General features: G+C 51.3%; 1 protein-coding gene across 5 annotated transcripts in view; it reads right to left on the bottom strand.

The window, feature by feature from the left end:
* Positions 1-1,450: 1,450 nt before the first annotated feature.
* The window catches only part of SERGEF (secretion regulating guanine nucleotide exchange factor), a 207,490-nt gene continuing 189,518 nt past the window's right edge, over positions 1,451-19,422 (bottom strand). For all 5 annotated transcript variants that reach the window (XM_066251066.1, XM_066251065.1, XM_066251063.1 and 2 more), the window contains one exon: positions 1,451-1,763. In XM_066251066.1, the coding sequence (XP_066107163.1) occupies positions 1,477-1,763 (287 nt within the window). In that variant the 3' untranslated portion in view covers positions 1,451-1,476. The remainder of the gene's footprint in view (positions 1,764-19,422) is intronic.

The raw sequence follows: 19,422 nt of genomic DNA on the forward strand, positions 1-19,422 counted from the left end.
GCTGTGGGCAGTCTCTAGGCGAATCCCCACTTTCCTGAGCTCCTCCTTGCCTGTCCTCTTGCCTGGGCCCTGGATGGGTCACCTCCCAATCAGGACCGGGGTCAGGAATAAAGCGTCTGGTCTTGAGATGGTGCCTTCCCCCTTTTAGGCTTCCGTTCTCCCACATGAACAAGGAAAATACTGGATGAAATCAGTGGTTTTGAACATTTCTCAAGGATACCTTGTCAAGTGAAATCTTACATGAAGTCTAATATATATAATACAGGCAGCCCACCGGGCAGTCACTGAGCTATCAGGAGACTTCTAGGGCTCTAATGAATGCAGTTGGAGGTCATGAGGCTAGAAGGTCAGTGCAGGTCCTCCTGCTTTGATGTTCAGGGGTTTGTAACTTCCTAAAGCCATTGGAGCCTAGCCCGCACAGAGCCGAACCCTCCCCTGAGCCACAAAGGGAAGGTAGTATGGGATGGGCGCAGACCTGGCTGGCCAGCTAGGCCCACTGCCACTTAACCGCTCCAGGGAAAACGGCTTTCTGAAACCCTCTGGCCAAAGGCCTGCTTCCAGTCACACTGGAGAGAACGAAACTGGGTGCCCAGAGTCATAGCTGCCACCAGGAAGCCCAAGGCCCAGGGTCTGGCCTGGTCCCCGTTTGGCTTGAGGGCCCTCTTTCTGCAGAGGCGAGGGCCTGGGGGCAGCTGGGAGGGGAGGCGGGTCTTGGTCTGCTATCCTGCAGACTCCCCTTCCCAGGCTGTGGCCTGTCCCTCACCTGAAACTACACAGCCTGGCAATTATAGTCACTCAGACCAGCTCCAGAGCCTGCCTGGCTCAGACGAAGATGTCAATCTTCTGAGAGATTCAGGATGGTGAGTTCTAGATTATAGACCCCTTTGAACCAGGGGTCTCCTCTGCTGGGTCTTCCCAGAAGCTTTGTCTCTTCTTCCACTTACTCATCTCTACTTCCAGCCACCTCCACTCCAGAGCTTCCTCCTCTGGTCCTCATAACCAAGACAAGAACTCCTTCCTGTCCAGGTATCCAGCTCCTTGATCAGGGGACCATGAACCAAAAAGCTACATGCTTTGGGCCCTGAGAACAAAACCCAGGAGAGGCAGGCACATGGCTGCTCTAAGCATGACCTACGAGTTCTTGTTCTTGCTGAGTCAAACGCTGCTGGATCAGAATGACCACTGGTGATAGCCTGGGGCTCCTGTCCCCACCAGGTAGGGACAGCCTAGAGCTTTCCTGCTGCTTCCCATTCCCTTTGGGGAGGCCTGAACCCTCATTCCCACCTGCTGGCTGGAAAGCTGTCCATCTCCTCCAGCCCAGACTCCAGGCAGGCCTCCCCCTCCTACATCACTCCGGCTGGTGGTTGGCCCAGCCTCAGTGCCTCCTGAGCCCTTCCTGGCCAACCCCGCAGCCTGACCAAACAATTCTCCAGGAACACGTCGAGTGAGAAAAGCCACTTTATTAAAGGGTCTCTATTAAAGCCCCCCATTTCTGCACCCGTCAGCTTGGCTTTGGGTCGACGTCATCTTTCCTTCCAGTCTCTCTCTGTCCACGGCTTCCTGAGACTTGGCGTCCCTGTGGGCATCTGGGGAGGGGCAGGCTGGCAGCTGGCAGAGGGCCAGGGAGTGGCCCGCCCCACAGCCCACAAGGAGTCCCGAGGACGACTGCAGAGCCTGCACCGGCTTCGGGGCCCAGACGGTGGCTTCGCTGCCATCCCCACACATGCCGTGCTCGTTCCAGCCCCATGAGTAGCAGGCCCCACCTGTGACGAGAGAGAAGACTGCTGTGGGAATGGTCAGGGTTTGAATAAGGGCGCTGAGACACTCACCCTGGGGGCACAGGCTCATCATGAACCCTAGTGGACTTATGAAGAAACCAAAGCTCAGCGACACCTGGTGAAGTGCTCACTGCCCCTGCTTCTGCCCCTGCCCACCCGTGTCTGCTCTTGGTCCAGTGTTTCCCACTCCCACCAGCCCACGCTTGCTTTCCCCCGTGGCCCTTCCTCAGTGTCACCCCCCCCCCCCACCACCAACATATGAGCTAAGACCTGAAAACCCCATCTGCAAAAATATCTCAGATCCTTCCACGTCTGCCCATCTCCACCGCCATCAAATCGCTCTTGACGCCATTTTCTCTAACTGGGGCTGCTCAGCATCCACCTGGCTCTTCAGAGAGCATCGAGGGGACCTCTGAGACTGCAGATCTCATCATGTCACTAGCTGAACCCTTCAAGGACTTCCCACAACACGTAGAGACCTTCGCGTGGCCTGTGATTACCCTGCTGGTCGTCCCTTGCACGACTCGACCCCCATCCTCTGCATTCCAGAGCTCGCCTTCTTCCAGGTCCTTTCAGAGGCCCTGCAGGGCCTTCCTTTCTCTCGAAGTCCCTGCGTTAGTGGCCTCCAGACCTCCTCCTCATCCTTTGGCTTCCAGCTGAGACGTTGCTCAGAAGCCAGGTTCCCCAGCCGCCAATCCCACTCTGATTCCTGTTGCCCTTGAACTTGGCCAGCACAGGCAGAGAAGAGACGACCGAGCTGCTGTGTTTGTTCACTCTTCCTTCCTCACTAGACCACAGCTTGACAGTGAAGGAAGGAACGCCTATGTTCTTGTCACCTCCGTGCCTCTAGCGGTGCCTGGTACACAGCTGGTGCTCAGTAAGGGTTTGCTGAGTAAAAGAGACTGAATGAACTCAGGGCCAAGCTGCAAGAAGCATCAAAGCCAGCATCCAACAGCAGGTCTCTTGACAGACATCCTGTCACGCCCCCCCATCACCCCCTCTGGCCACTGCGCCCCGTCCTGCAACTGCGCCTCTTTCTAGGTTTTAGACTCCTTCCGAGGGTCTATATGCATTCACATTTTTCTGTAGCTGTTTAAATTTTTTCTAGATATAAAAGTAATACATCTTTATGGCAAAAAAGAAAAATAATGGGAGATACGGATGAATGTGAAGAAAAGCAGACGTCCTGAATTTTGCCCACTACTACACATATTTTAGATATCTCCTTCAAACTTTAATTTTTTTAATTTGTAAATATTTGTGTATATTTTAACCTGTTTTTACCCCTTAACATTATAACACGAACATTTCTTCATGCAATTGCAAATTATTCAAAAAGTAAATTAAAAATAATTTGAGATTTTGAAGTAACTCAGTAGGCACAAAGGTACGAAAAATAATTTAAAAGAAAGACACACTATCCCCATCCAGATTTACAATATTAGTTAACATTGTGCCCTATTTGCTTCAACCCTTCCTTAGAAAAATCAGTCAAGCTGGCATATAATATTTGCATGCTTATTTAATATTTTCTACATATATATCTTTAAATACTATGTAATATTTTTAGTTTGTTTTAAAGATGTACATAAATAGTATCATTCAAATATGTAACATTTTTACTACTTGCTCTTTACTTAGCATTCTTTTTAAATTTGTCTGAGCAGTTACTGATCCAGGTCATTTATTTTCATTGTGTATAGTATCCAATTATGTATAAATCACATTTAACTTATCCTTATCCCTTTCCTTATCCATTTCCAGTTCTTTAATAATAATTGTGCTATTTTATCAGACAATATAATATATAATACAAAATATCATAGTACAATAATACTACTAATAGCAATTATGTATAAATAGCACTGCAATGAACATCCTTAAACACGTCTCCTTGTACAAACTGGTGTTTGTGCAGGGTTGATTCTACAAATGAGTGTAGTGGAATTACATGTGAATTTACTAGGTATGACCAAATAGCTTCCCACAGAGGCTGCAGTCATGCATAGCCCCACTGGCAATGAATACAAATTTGTTTCCCTCTATCTCTGCCTTTAGAGTCTTGCTATTCTGGTAAGTATATTTAATTCATGTGTGTTTCCCTGACTACTAGTGAGATGAGCATCACTTTACGCTCATTAGCCCGATGTCGACTCTTCTACAAATTATCTATATCCATTTTTTGCCTGGTTTGCTCTTTGGTTGTTTGCCTTTTTCTGATTGATTTGCAAGTTTTCTTTGTGTATCTTTTGTTTATATAATTCTTTGTTATTAAATGTATTGCAAGTGTCTTCTCCCAGAAGTCTGTAGTGTGTCTGCTCACTTTGTTTATGGTGTCTTTTGTTGTACAGATTTAAAATGACTGCCTAACTGTCCATTATGGAGATTAAACAATTTCATTAACCTGTATCCTACTGTGAGATAAGTAGGTGGTTTTTTCCATTATTTTTGTACAACATTCTCATGAACATCTTTATGCATGAATCTTTGTCTATCTCGCTAATTATTTTCTCAAATTAGATTCTTAGAATAGGAATTCCTGGCCCAAGGATATGAACATTTTCAGGATTCCTGAGTACTGTTTTGAATACTGCCAGAACACTCTTCAGAAAGGCCACTTGCTATACCCAGAGCCATCTGTGAGAGTCTGTTTCACTCCAGCAGGGCTGCATTTTATTAGTTATTACAGTGTTTAAGAACCTTTTCTAATTTGAAAACAAAAATGATATCTCATTCTTTTGATTTGTATTTTTTTTATTTTTAATTTTATTTTATTTATTCATTTTAGAGAGGAGAGAGAGAGGGAGAGAGAGAGACAGAGGGAGAGAAAGAGAGACAGGGAGAGAGAGAGAGAGAGAGAGAGAGAGAGAGAGAGAGAGAGAGAGAGGAGAGAGAGAGACAGGGGGGAGGAGCTGGAAGCATCAACTCCCATATGTGCCTTGACCAGGCAAGCCCAGGGTTTCGAACCGGCGACCTCAGCATTTCCAGGTCAACACTTTATCCATTGCGCCACCACAGGTCAGGCTGATTTGTATTTTTGGATGACCACTGAAATAGAAAATTCTTACATTTCTCAGATATAAATATTTGTATTTTCTCTTCTGTGTGTTGTCTGCCTTTTATCCTTTTTCTATGTAGTATAGAATAGTTTAAGTGTGCAGACCCAAGAGCCAGATGGCTTGGGTTCAAATCCCAGCTCCTCCATTTATTAGCTGAGTAAACTTGGGCAAGATACTTAGCCTCTCTGTGCCTCAGTTCCCTAATCTTTTAAATGGGGATAATAATAGTACTTTTATCATAAAATAGTTTACGAGGATTAAATGAGTATGTATAAAATACTTAGAATGGTGCCTGGCACATGGTCCTACAGAAATATTTGCTATTGTTGTTGTCATTGATTAACAGCCTTGTTTTAAATATTTTTAAGAATATTAATTCTGTCACTGTCATATCTGGCATAAATATTTTTTCTCAGTATGAGTTAAAATTTTGTTTTGGGTCTTTGATATAAAACATAAGCTTTATGGTTGGTTCTAAGTATTAAAATTTATTGTTCTTTTATAATTTCTTCCATTGCTTGTAAGAATTGAATGCCTATCCTAAACTAGATCAGAAAATATCCTTTTTGAGGTGTCAATGACTTAGATATTTTACTCTTTACCTTTCACATCTTATCCCTGTTCAACTGAGGGAGGCCAGCAGGCCCAGGATTCCCCTTCCCTGACTTTTCCTGAAGGGGAAGGCAATGCTTGGCCAAAAGCTTGGGTTTGGGGGAGCACAGATGTCTTCCTGGTGGGCCCTGAGTGAGGAAATGCACTCAGAGAGGATGCATCTCCTACAGAGAAGCAGGAGTCTCAGCCAGACTGATCCGAGGCACGAGGTGAGAGAGTGCAGGAGGTCTGCTGCCCTCAGACCTAGCCCGGCACCTGGTGTGGGCTCTGTGCCCAGCCCTGGTGAGTGGCACCAGCTGACAGTCAGCAGGAAGGGGGGCGGGAGGAAGGCAGCACTGACCTACCAGCAGGACTCGGCACAGTGGCAGCTGGCAGGTCCTTCTCCTCCTGCCAAAGGAAACAGGCTCTAAGGGGGCCGCGCTCTGGGCCGGGGGAGCCGCGGCCTTGCGCCAGCGTCGAGAGGCCTGGCAGCGCCCCAGAAATATTTTCCTCCAATTCTTCCACAGAAGCTCACTATCTCATTTAATTCTAACAGCCCTGTAAGGCACTGCACTTCACAGATTATTCTCATTTTACAGATGATGAAACTGAGGCCTAGAACCGAGGCAGTAAGGCTGCAGAACCCGTATGAACTTCGCACGTTACGTATCAGGGCTTGCTAAAACGAATCGATAAAGGTTTTAGTCTTGAGAGCCACATCTGGTTTCTGTCACATGTGCATCTTTATTAAAACCCTTTAAAAATCATAAGCTCGCAAGGCCATTTGAAACAGGCCACAGGTCAGATGTGGCCAGTGGGTCATACCTTGCTGGCCCCTGGTATGTATATAAAACTATTTACTATGGGCTGCACTATGCTGTCCCACATCAACACAGTGCTGTGTGATAATGGTACCAAGGTCCCCGCTCAATTCAGAGGGTTGCTGGGAGGACTGCATGAGCATAAACATAGAGCTATAGAGATATCAACTGTCCCAGCACAGCACCTGACACATAGTGACAGCCCACGCCCACCTGAGGCAGACCGTGGGAAGAGGAGGGACAGGCAAGGAGGGGCAAATGGCAGAGAGGAGAGGAGGGGCACCAGCAGATGGGAAAGCGCAGGGAGCAAGGGCAAGGCATCTGAGGGTCCTGAACACTTCAAAGGAAGCTGGAGAGGGAAAGCCTGGCTACTCCCTGACCAGAGGGGCTCACAGCAGGACATCTTCTAAATGCTGAGCTCCTCCAGCATCTAAGCATAGGCTCCCCCTCCAGCCTCACTTAGGGCCACCTTTTCAGGGGCACAGTGAACATGCTACCATGGACTCGGCAACATGCCACCACGTGGGCTGTCCTTGCAAAGAAGGGAGAGGAAGATAAGCTTCTCCCTAAGCTAACTGGAATGCAGACACCCCGTTTTCAAAGCAGACGCCTGGCGTTACAGCGGGCTCTGTACTGCGCTGGCACGTGCCGGGCCCTCGAAGCACTGAGACCCCATCAGATGGATCCAGTCTGCTTTCCTGGCCCCAGAGCACACAGCTGAGCCTTGGGTGGAGAGTCTGTAGGTGCAGAGGGATTTCCTAGCCTCATGAGCTCGGGCCCCTGCTCACGGGGCTCAACAGATTTGCCTGGCCAGGATGTGACGAGTGGTGGAGCTCATGGCCCAGCGCACTTGCGTCAGCCTAAGAGCCCTGCGGGCAGCGGAACCTCGGCCCGGGCAGGGCCCTGGCACAGGCTAGGCGATACTCAAATCTGTTCAGGCCTGTGGCACCTGCCCGAGCTTCTTGGCAACCTGGGTCCTCACAGGGCCTTATGGTGCTAGGACTACAGCCCAACATTAGGGAAAGAGCGTTTCTGCCGAAGGGCCTTGCCAAAGAGGGGCAAACACCTGAGCATGTGCAGCAGCGCCTCCCGATTGTCCCTGAACCACGGAAGGAAGACTTTCCAACCTCTGCGATGCAAGCTGGCAGGTTCCGCAGTAGCTCCTGGTAACCTGCCTTCACACACAGATGGCATGTACTCTTTGTCCCTCCCTTCCTCTTGTCACTGGGAATGTGGATGTGATCGCTGGAGCTCTGGCTGCCACCTCATACCACGGGGATGGGGCTGCAACCTAGGGATGGTGCTTCTCAGGCCCATACAAGTGTAACCCTAATTCCTATGACAACCCTCTGAGGTGCTATTATCTCCATTTTACAGATGAGGTAACTAGGCTCAAGAAAGTGAAATAACTTGTCATGGCCACCTGCCATTCTAGTCAGGACTAGAACTCAGGACTCCCAAGTCTTGGGTTCCTTCACTAGTTCCAAACCATGTGAAAACAGTAATGCAATCACTGAACACCTAGTGTGTGCCAGCCCCTGTGATAAGTACTTTGAGTATTAATTCACTGAATCCCCAAAACAAGCCTACGAGGTACAGTGTAACATTACTGCCATTTTCCAGAGAGGTGGTGAGAACTGCACAAGGCAACATGGCTAGGAAGACGCAGAGCTGGTCCTAAACCCAGGCAGTCTGGCTCCAGGACCTCTTCTGTTAATACACTGTCCTCTGTAGAAAAACCCTGCTTCCCGAGTAACTAAGAAAAGGTAACAGTCCACCTGTGTGGGAACAAGATCAGTGATGGAAGGCCCATAGCTGGTGACAGATGCACTCTGCAGAGGAGCAGAAACCTACCGAGCCCTGTGAGCAGACTGCAGTCGGGAAGCTGCAGAGGGCTCCGCCCCTCCAGCATCGGTGGGGGTGGGGAGAAGAGGCCCGGGGCCTGTGGGGTGGAAGAGTCAGGCAGCTAATGGTTCACCCTGTCCCCTGCCATGGACCTCACAAAGACCTAGAACTCTTTTGTGGAGAGAGAGGAGGGGTGAGGTTTGAGCACCTCACGGAGAGGAAGGCTCTAGATTCAGGAAGCTGGTAAATATCATTGTGGACACAGCTGACCTTGGAGCCTGGCAAATTCAGGGAAAATTCTGAGTGTCCAGCCACCTAAGCTCACGGGGAACCCACCCTTTTGGCAGTGGTTGGTAGGATGGTCCCTAGGATTCTGCTTTGAGCAAGGAATAGTGAGTAAGAACCCAGAATTCAGGCTCCTGAAGTGTTCTGGGTCTGGGTGGCAGACAGAGAGGTTCAGGCCCTCGCCCTTACTTGCCTGGACAACAGACCAGACTCCAGCACTTAGGGTGAGGCAGCTGGCCTGGATGAGGGAAATCAGGCTGCAGCAGTGTGGTCCAGGTCCTCCCATGGGCGATTTCCTGTCTCCCTACCACTGATGAGCCCAAAGCACAGCTGAATCTGGCCACGTCTCTCCCCCACATCGCCTCACGCTGGAACACCTACAGAGGGCTTTCCATCTGGTCTCTCTCTGCTGCCTCCATTGCCCCTGTGGTCTATATTCCACACAGAGCCTGAGTGATCCTGTTAAAACCTAAGTCAGACATGACTCTGCTCTGCTCAGAATCCTTTTACTCACATAACCCACAGCTGGTCGATCTCCTGCTTCCTCCCTGACCTCATGTCCTATCACATTCCACTTTGCTGACATCACCAAAGCTACACTGACTTCCTGTTCCTCAAACAATACTCACCTCAGGACCTTTGCACTCACTGTTCCTGCTATCCGAAATGCACTTGCCCTTAAAATCCACAGGGTCACTCCCTCAGGCCGTTCAGATGTCATCCTATCTGAGAGGCCTTCCCTGACAATGCCATATGAAATAGGGATCTACACACCTCCCCATCTCTATCTCCTCACCTGTTTTAGTTCTTCATATTTTTTTACTGTTTGTTTGTTAGCTATCTCTCCTGACCAGAACACCAGTTTTTTGAGAGCAGGGACTCTGTTTTACTTGCTATTTTATCCTAGCACCTGAAATAGTGCTGGGCATATGTTAATGCTCAATAAATACTTGTCGTGCAAATGAACAAATGAATGAACAAATGAATGAGTGGCAAGTGAGAGAATGAAGCTGCCTTATTCTCTCCAAAACAGCCAAAAGACTGTTTGAGAATGTGGGTGTGGACGCCACAGGGCGGGCAATTCCGCTCACGGTCAGAAGCAATGCTGCAATGCTGAAAGGAGGCCCAGGAGAGCAGCAGCCGCCCTGCCCCTGGAGGTTCTGCGCCCCCCCCCCCCCCCCCCCCCGCTCGCGAGGGCCGGCCTATAGTGGGCGGAGCCTGGGGCCTTGATCCTGGGAACTTGTGTGGTGGTCCGGGTGGGCGTGAACGGGCGTGTGAGAGAGAAGGAAAGTAGAGGCCAAGAGCTGAGGAGGACAGACACCCACGTCCTCCGGTGGCTCCCGCAGACCCCACAGAGGAATGGCCTTGGTTCAGGTGGTAAATAAAAATGTGCTGCATTTCTGGGTTTGCCCTCACAGGTCTTATTCTGAGGCTGCAAGGCAGGAACTGTTCTAGAACCTCTTTTAAAACCACATCACTCAAAAAGTTGTTCAGTTCTTTTCATCAATCTCTATCTGTTTACATAAGAGGACACTGAGGCCCAGCGTGGGCAATGTTGTGCCAAAGGTCCCCATCTGTACACCTTCCCACTCCTCTCCATCTCCCCCTGCACCAAGGCAGGCCGCATTTCTATGAGTAGAGCAGCCCAGTGAGGACAGTGTTTGGATCCACACTGTATAGATGAGAAAACTGAGCCTGGGAAAGGTTCAGAAACAGCCACGCCCACGCTGGGAGAGGCAGAGGCCAGCCCTCCCCACCCAGACAGGAGGTGCAGGGGCTGCTGGGGCTGCGTCTCCTCAGCCACCTGCAGAGAGAGCGTGCTATGGCACCTCGGCTCCACTGGGTGACTATTCTTAGACCTGGAGCTAAGGATGATGGATTTAGAACTTACGAGGTGGAAACATGTTGGCCTGTTTTATAAACAACTGAAATCCTCCCCACAGACTGTCTTTCTGAAATCTGTGTTCCCCGTGAGAACTGCTGGCTTTTTGGGCTTCTTGGCCACACTAGGAGAGGAAGAAGAAAGGCAACTAACCCTCTCAAGGGCCTATTATTACCATGTATGGTGCTAAGGACTGTTGCATGACCCTTCCCCTTTAGCCGAGCAGCCCTGGTTAGAAAGTATTGATCACACTGAGAGAATGAAGAAACAGAGGCTGGGAGAGAGCCAGAAATGAGCACAGCCGATGCGAGCTTCCCGAACGAGGTTGCGACGAGCTGGCCGCGTGGGGGTCTGGGGCCGCCAGCAGAGGTCTGGCCCCTGGGACGGAGCAGCAAGGCCTCAGCATGGCACCTGGGAGTGTGTTCCCTTTCAGTGTTTGCAGATAGCGCTCCTACCCTCTAATATTTCTTCACTGCAGGTGACATTATCCTCCCTCTGTATGACCTGGTGCCCTGTCCCCCATGGGCAGCCGGGGTTTACCCTCTCAGTAGGTTGCAGGTAGTCACCATCTCTCTGTAACTGTCCTCAGAGCTCCTGAGCCCATGCAGAGGCACACCTTGTCCCAGAAGCTGCCTCTACCTGTTTAGACCAGGGGCCCCCAAACTGCGGCCCCCTGAGGCCATTTACCCCCAAACTGAGGCCCCCTGAGGCCATTTACCCCCAAACTGCGGCCCCCTGAGGCCATTTACCCGGCCCCCGCTGCACTTCCAGAAGGGGCACCTCTTTCACTGGTGGTCAATGAGAGGAGCACAGGATGCGAATGCACACTGGAGTACTGTATGTGTCAGTGCCACAAAGTGCAGCGTCGCTCACATACAATACTACTTCCCGTGACGTGGGACGCACGCCTCACGGCTCTGGAAGCGCATCATATCACTTGTTACGGCTAGCAGTGACAAATATGAAACCGGGCATTGACCATCTCATTAGCCAAAAGCAGGCCCATAGTTCCCATTGAAATACTGGTCAGTTTGTTGATTTAAATTTACTTGTTCTTTATTTTAAATATTGTATTTGTTCCCATTTTGGTTTTTTACTTTAAAATAAGATATGTGCAGCGTGCATAGGGATTTGCTCATAGTTTTTTTTATAGTCCGGCCCTCCAATGGTCTGAGGGACAGTGAACTGGCCCCCTGTGTAAACAGTCTGGGGACCCCTGGCTTAGACGGAGGTCACATTAACTGCAGTGAAGTCCGAGTCTGAGCGCACAGGCATGTCTACTCGGCAACTGTTTCTGTGCGAGCTGCTACACTATGTCTCCCCTGGCCTGGCCTGCATGCTGGTGTTTGGACCTGGCTGGAACTTCCCATGGTCTCCATTAAATATTATCTTATTAAACACACACAGAAATCTCTGAGGGCACCAGCAGAGGGGCAGGGGCACAGAAGTGGCTCTGGGGCCAGGAGCATCTCGCCTGCTGCCATTCCTAGAGTCTGATCACCAACAAACAGAGCCTCTCTCCATTGTCCTCCCCATGCCTGCTGGGGAGTCCTCAGGGTGGGCGGGAGCTGGAGTTAGAGCAATAGTGGGCACAGGGCTAGGAAGGTCTGTTCTGGAACCCAGCAGTGGGACCACAAGAATCCACATGCAGATCAGAAGAGCAGAGTTCTAGAGTTTCCTGAGAAGCTACTGATGACTCAAACCTGAGAAGGAATCTCCCCAGGGTTTCCAAACACTTAAATCTCTAGAGTGTCTACTCTGTTTGTTGGGGCACTCAGTTCAGTTCAGTCCACTGGGTGTCCTCCCCTCTAGTCACACTGACCACTCTGCTGTTCCTCCACTGGTCAGTCACGCTTCTGGCTTTGGCCTTTGTGCTGGCTGTTCCCTTGGCCTGGAGCTCTCCCCCAGGAATCCACACGGCTCCCTCTTTCATCTGGGTCTTAGTTCAATACCCGGCTCTCAGAGAGCATTCCCTGTTCACTGAACCCCAGCCTCCCCCCACACACAATGCTTTATCTTCCTCCCGAGCATGGAACCCCTCATCACATACTTACTTGTCTGACCGTCTCCCCACTAGAATGAAAAACTCCATGAGAACAATTTCATTTTGTTCAACTGCTATATCCCCTACACTTAGTACAAGTTTAGGAACAAAAAGGGTGCTCAATAAATGTCTGTTTTAAGAATGAATACGTGTCACTTGTCCCAGGAGGCGCTTATTCCCTTGAGAGGATGCCAAGTCAAAGGGCAGGGCCAGCGTCCACAGCGGTCAGCAACCCAAGGAGCCGTGTGGAGGGACATCCGGGCAGCCTGTGCTGAAGGCACCTGCAATTTGTAGGGAGCCCGCAGCCTCAGCCCGCGACAGCAGACAGGAGAGCCAGAGGCTGGGCTGACGCCACTTCAGCTCTAGGCCGACTCCGCTTGGCAGCCTGGCCAGAGAAAAGTAGGGGCCACAACTCAGCATATGGTCTCCAGCAAGTCACTGCCCTCCCAGGGCCTCCATTTCTGCACCCATAGGCCAAAGGCACCAGCTTTGCTGATCTCCAAGGGCAATTCCAGGTCTGATGGTTAATGTTTCAAGGCAACGGAGTACTCTCCTACATACTGGGCTGCCTGCCATTCCACAGCACGTCCGACCCCGCTGGGGCTGCAGCCTTGCTGAGCCCGAGGTGGCTCGAGGAGACGCCGTTTGCTGACAGCAACGCCCCGTCCCTGTCCCCAGTCACTGCCCTGAAGTGTCAGACTTTCCAGAGCTCCATTACAAACCTGAGGCAGGAAGATCAGGGAGCAAGCACGTCTGGAGAGAGGGGCTCCCTTAAGAGCTGTGCGCTGGTAGGTGATGGTTTGTGACCAAAATCAAGGCACTCTGACTCAAAGCCCTGTGCTCCTTAGCTCACTGGGCTCGTATCTTAGGGAGAACTACAGCCCTAAAGAGCCCCTTCTTCAGTGGAAAGACCATCAGAGTTGGAGTCAGGAGAGGGGCCCGGGTTCCCGGGCAGCACCCAGCACTGAGTCTCAGTGTCCTCCTCCACAGTGTGGGGCTGTCACTCCTGACAGTCCCAGGGCTACAGCGAGGCTCACGGGAGAGTGAATGGAAACCTTTTGTACATTAGAAAGCTCTACATTAATTAGCAGTAATACCACACATACTGCCCAAAGTTCAGAAGAAATCTACTCCATCCTCCTTTCAAGAAACCCACAGCCCTGGGAAGTACAAGTCCTGGGCCATAAGGCAGCTGGGTCCGGGACCTGAATGGGCAGGTCACTCTCCTGTGCAGGCTGAACTCCACGGGACAGACACTGGGCCTGGCCTGGCTCCAGCCCTATGGAGACCAAATGGCACCAAAGCTGAAACATTCGACAGGCGTGCAGAACCTATCAATGCGGACAGTTCTTTATTCCAACCATTCACACATTCATCCCACTACAAGCGTCCTTCTAATACCAACTCCAGATAAAGTACTACTTGAGTGCCTCATGTGTACAAGGAAAGAGGATGATGGAGGGGCAAGGATGAGTAAGATGATCCCCATTTTTAAGGAATTACCAATTTCTTAAGAGCTAACATTTCCTAAGCTCTTACCACACACCAGGAGCTGTCCTGCTTTACATCCGTACCTCATCTCACACCCTAACCCCCACCAGGGTGGGAATGTCCAGGATCCCTACTGCACCCGTGAAGAAGCCAGGGCTCAGGCTCACCTGAAAACAAAATGGTGGAGCTAGACCTTGAACCAAGGTCAGTCTGTCTCCAGATCCTAAGTTCTTAACAGCTATGTTCTATGTATGGCCTCTGTGTTGTGTGGCCTTAGGCCAGGATCTTCCTCTCTGGGTCTCTATTCCCCTATGAAATGTGGAGATTCAGGGATTCCAACAGGTACAAGAGATGCTGCAAACAACCATGCGCTGAAACAGAAAGCGAGAGATGCCCGCCTGAAGTGGGTGCTGAGCGGGAGGCGTGGTGATCAGTTCCCCTCCCTCTGGTGGGAAGGGCTTGGGACAGCACTGAGGCAGCACAAGGCCAAGGCCAGGCTTTTGCCATGCATGGCTCCAAGCAGTACATTTCACAGAAACATGGCCACCTGACCTGTGGTGGCGCAGTGGAAAGTGCATCGACCTGGAACGCTGAGGTTGCCGGTTTGAAATCCTGGGCTTGCCTGGTCAAGGCACATACAGGAAGCAACTGTAAGTTGATGCTTCCTGTTTCTCCCCATTCTTTCTCTCTCTCTAAAAATCAATAAATAAAATCTTTAAAAATAAAAAAGAAGAAGAAACATGGCCGACACCTGTGCAGCTCTGCCAATGTCTTTTCTGAAACCAAACAAACTGCCCCTATCCACACAGTCACCCCCCAGGTGGGCCTGTGCTCCTCCCGCTCCCCTGCTCTTCCTCAGCTCCTCTCACTGTTCTCCAGGAAGTCTGTTCTGATCCTGTAGTTCTCTCCAGCCAACTGTAACGGAACAGCTCTAACAGCCACTTAAATACCATCACATCAAGGTGCCCTCTTGTCAGTGGGGCGGCATTTCCCTTTGATGTCCTGGCGCTTGGTGCATAGCTCCCTGTCTTTACAATTCGCTCTGTCCCTAATGGAGAGGGCGCAGTGGCCCTTCCCCGTCTGAATTTCTCACAGCAGCAGATGCCAGTAAGGTTGCCTGGAGAGTCTGGAATTGCCACGTTGCCATGGTAACGGTAGACCAAGGTTCGGGTGTTTTATCCCTGATGAGCTGGCCTGGCAGTGCCATGCCAGGCTGCTGGTGGAATTGTCCTCGATAAACCAAAAAAACCCAAAATCCATTAATGGACAAGAAACTGCTCCATGGTGCAGAGGTTCAGCTCCTGCAAACACACTTGCAGCCACTCGCTCAGCCCTCTGGCCAAGGAGGCCAGGCCCTGGCCCTCAGCACTGTGGCTCGCTAGGGGGTAATATGGTTTGTAACTGGCTCAGCCAACAAAGCAGGCCCTCCCCCACTCCAGCCCCCAAACTACCACTTCTCTTGTTTGATGCCACCAACCAGGGCTCTGCCGACGTGGACCCTGGCAATTAGCACAGCGCCCGTGTTTGTTGGGGAATTAAGAGCCACTGATTAGCCTAATTCCACACCATTTATAGGCAGTGAGTGTCAGCCTGAGATTGGCTTTTCCAAACAGTGGCCCAGAGGGTGGCGTGGTCATGGCTTGAATTTGAAATGGAAGCAAGGGCCTGGTGAGGCAGACTGAGCCGGAGGGGTGGCAGGACTCGCCCTGGTCCTGGCTGTCTGGCAGCCTTTGCCTCCCCTAGTCCTGCCCACTTAAGGGAACTGAAGGCCAGAAGAATGTGTGTCCACATTGAGAACATGCCTATTTCCAAGTCAACAGCGACCAGAGAGGGAGCCCCGATCCCTCTGACAGCCTCCCACAGCACCCATGGGAGTGCCTAGCTAGTGCGCCATAAACTGGGACTTTTGGGGCTGGAGGCCTCAGTCAATCTCTAGCTGGCTGGGCAAGACCCTGACACTCTGCCTAGACTCTCTTGCTATCCCTCCACTTAAGGGCCTAAGCCTTCTATCTGTCCCCCAAGTTGATGTCTGGCTGGAGCCCCTTAAAGTTTAAATGCCCCATAATAATTGCATTATGATTCCTTCTGTCGGACCCCTCACCCTCCTGCTGAAGGATCCCAAATGGGCCCTCCAAGATATTAGCATTTCCAGGATCATTCGGGCCCCTATTCCTTGGATCACTGACCCTCATTTGGACCCAGCGGGAGTCAACTCCACAGCTAGAATGGTCCTCAGGGGTTTCTACCCTCTCCTGCCAGTTTGCTTGGACGCAGCAAACATGACCACGTGGAGTTAGCTAACTTATCATGTGCCCACAGATGCTAGGGAACTTCCAGATCGCTCCAGGGACATCCACAGACATGGAGGCCTGGCTGGAAGGCCTTAATGACTAAGCTGGCTTGAAAAGGAGCTGAACCTGGTCTTTCTAGCCACTCACAAAACAGTTATCGAGTTTTACTTGGTAGCTGACATCAGGGATACAGAGTGAGCCATTCATCGCATCTGACATCAAGAAATATATAATCTAGGTGATCAGCAGAGACTTCCCAGTGAAGAAAAAACTGTGGAAGAGGCGAGGAAGGGCACTCCAAGGAGGAAGAAGAGTGTGAACAAAGGCCTTGCCAGGGGGTAGATGGGGCCTGTAAGAGCTCATGGTGGTCATTCACTCTGGCAGCAGAGGAAGTGCAAAAAGCAGAAGGAAATAAATCTGAGATGATAGATACAGGCCATATCACTGCAGACGGCTCAGGAAATATAATCCTCAAAATGCCTCACTAAAGATTTTGGACTTTACTCAGCAGCACTGGAAGACACGCAGGCTTTCGGGGAAGGAAGCAGCGTCAGAGCTGTGCTTCGGAAGCAAAATCTGGACAGTGACAATTATCCTCACTGTCGTGTTGCCACCACGATAATCTTCATGGGGCTCCTAGACTATGCTGGGCACTTTTCTAAACTTCAGACTGAACCCGAGGAGGGACTACAGGAAGATCTGCCTGGACGCAGAGGCAGAGGCCAGGAGAAAGAGGACGAGCCAAGCCTGCGCTGTCTCAGAGGTGACGGATGCAGCAGAGAGACATGTGGAGAGAAGGCGAGGAGGCGGGACCAAGACGACTTGGCATGGGTAGAGCTGTGGGTGCAACGGGGTGGAGGAGCCAGGCGGCCTTGCCCAGAAGACTAGCAGGATGGAGGTCACGGGTAGGTCTAAGACGAGCAATGGTTTGATGCGTAAGCCTGGTAGATGAATCTAGAATCCAATCCTAAGGACACAGTCAAATATTCCTCTTGCTGCCCTGAGTTGGGAAAAACATTTGGGGAGGAACAGGCAATAGAAAAAGGCAGCTCTCCCAGGAAGACTTCCTCTTCCGCACTCTGCGCTGACTTACTGACAAAGAACCTGCTGGCCGGGGTGAGAAGGAGAAGACCTGGAAGGGGGTGGCCTCTGCCAGCTCTGACACCTGTGCCTTGTTGGAGGTCTTTCTGCCATGATATGCATCATACTGGGACCCCAGAAAGGAAAAAACCCTGGGTTTAATCTGCCTCATTCACCTGTCTGTCCTGCAGGTACCACTGGTCCGCCACCCCTGGGGATAAGGGCCATTAGATGGAAGGCAAGAACTGCCTCCTCTGAGACGGTCTCATCCCCCGTGAGCCACATGAACCCTCTGCTCTAGTCAGAAGGGCTTCCCACCCTGCTCCACCCCACCTGTGCCCCACGGCCTCTGCCTATGCCCACGCACCCTGCCCCCAGCCAGGCCCTGCTCCACCCCACCCGTGCCCCACGGCCTCTGCCTATGCCCACGCACCCTGCCCCCAGCCAGGCCCTGCTCCACCCCACCCGTGCCCCACGGCCTCTGCCTACGCCCACGCACCCTGCCCCCAGCCAGGCCCTGCTCCACCCCCACCCGTGCCCCACGGCCTCTGCCTATGCCCACGCACCCTGCCCCCAGCCAGGCCCTGCTCCACCCCCACCCGTGCCCCACGGCCTCTGCCTATGCCCACGCACCCTGCCCCCAGCCAGGCCCTGCTCCACCCCCACCCGTGCCCTACGGCCTCTGCCTATGCCCACGCACCCTGCCCCCAGCCAGGAAGGCCGTCAGCCATCTCTCTTGGGCCAGTCCAGATCCTTTAAGGCTCAGCTCCAGTCCTCAGGCCGAGTTCTTTCTTCTTCAGGAAACCTCAAACTTTGTCCTAAGGCCTTCCACTGGTTGAATGAGGCCCACCAAAAATGATTGTACATGTTAATCCCATCTAAAAAATACCTTTGTGGCAACATCTACACTTGTGTTTGATCAAATAACCGGTAACCATAGGAGCTAGCCAAGGTGACGTGAAATTAACCATCACACCATGAAAGGTTTAGGGTTCTCGACAAAGTCCTTTCCTTCCCTTTCTCCTGCCCTCCCTCCTTTTCCAGGTCATTGCTGTGGGCAGAGAAGCTTCACTCAGAGACACTTCTGCTGTTAGGATCTGAGCGACGGTGCCTGTGTATCCCTCTGAAAACTCTACAACAATAACTCCTTCACTGAACAGCAATTTCAGAGCAGGAAAGGCAGGAAAGATCATTCATTGGGCCGACTCTCTCAAGTCTACATAAGAAGAAACTGGGGCCCAGAGAAGGGAAGAACTTGCCCAAGACAGAAGAATGACTGTGACTGGAACCCACGTCCGTAGATTCCCTGGGCAACCTCCCGTGACCTTATAGCTCGGCTTTGCTTTGCCTGCCCGTGCCATGGACGGAGACTGTCCACGGGGACCGCGCCTCCTGTGTCTCTATACCTTGTGCCTAGCGCAGAGCCCCGGACTGCAGGTAGCTCAAGGAATAGAATCCTCGGTAGCCAACGGCTCGGGAAGACAACAGGTCCTGAGGAAAAGCAGGACACAGGTGCAGCAAGGCAAGAAAAACCGCTCCTTCCAGCAATTCTCTGTTCTGGGGCGTAAGCCAAGCCCAGCCACTGGAGTGGGGGTGGGGAAAGAGGATGCTCTCAAAGGGACTTCACATCCAAAAGAGATTCCCACACCCAACGCCAATGTCCTGTCCCAGAGCTTCCTGGGACAGCACCTTGGAGAGACTGGCAGAAGGGGTCATGCTGAGGTCAGCCTCCAGCAGAGGGACATTGCTGATGGTGGCAGCAGCAGCTGAGGGAAGAGTTTTCTTTTCAAGTTAAAGCTTCAGATTTTTAGAGCAAAAGGAACCCTGCACAATCACCTAATCTCCTGAATTTTTCAAAAAGGGAAACTGAGATCTTGGGTAACTAAAGAGACTTGATCGGGTCAGACAGCACATCGGGGTCACAGCCAGGACACAGTTCTGGGTCTCTAGAGACCCTACCCAGAGCTCTCTGCAGGGAACCTTCTCAAATTGGGTCCCACCTGGGTGTGGAGGGCAGGCGCCTCTGGGTCACATAGCCACCAAGTTCTACATTGTTTCTTCAAGTGTCAAAATGCAGTGACTGACAGGCTGGTGATGCAGCTTTAAAGAAAAGCACTGGGTCTGACTAAGGCCTCAGTGAAGAAGTCGCTTCCTGAGATGACACAGCTAGAAACAGGTGGAGCCAAAACTCAAGCACAGATTTATCTGGTTCCAAAGTCCTTCATTTTTGCATTGGCTCAGGTGGCCATGCAGTT

This window comes from Saccopteryx bilineata, chromosome 1, assembly GCF_036850765.1.
Source record: "Saccopteryx bilineata isolate mSacBil1 chromosome 1, mSacBil1_pri_phased_curated, whole genome shotgun sequence".
Classification (NCBI taxonomy): domain Eukaryota; kingdom Metazoa; phylum Chordata; class Mammalia; order Chiroptera; family Emballonuridae; genus Saccopteryx; species Saccopteryx bilineata.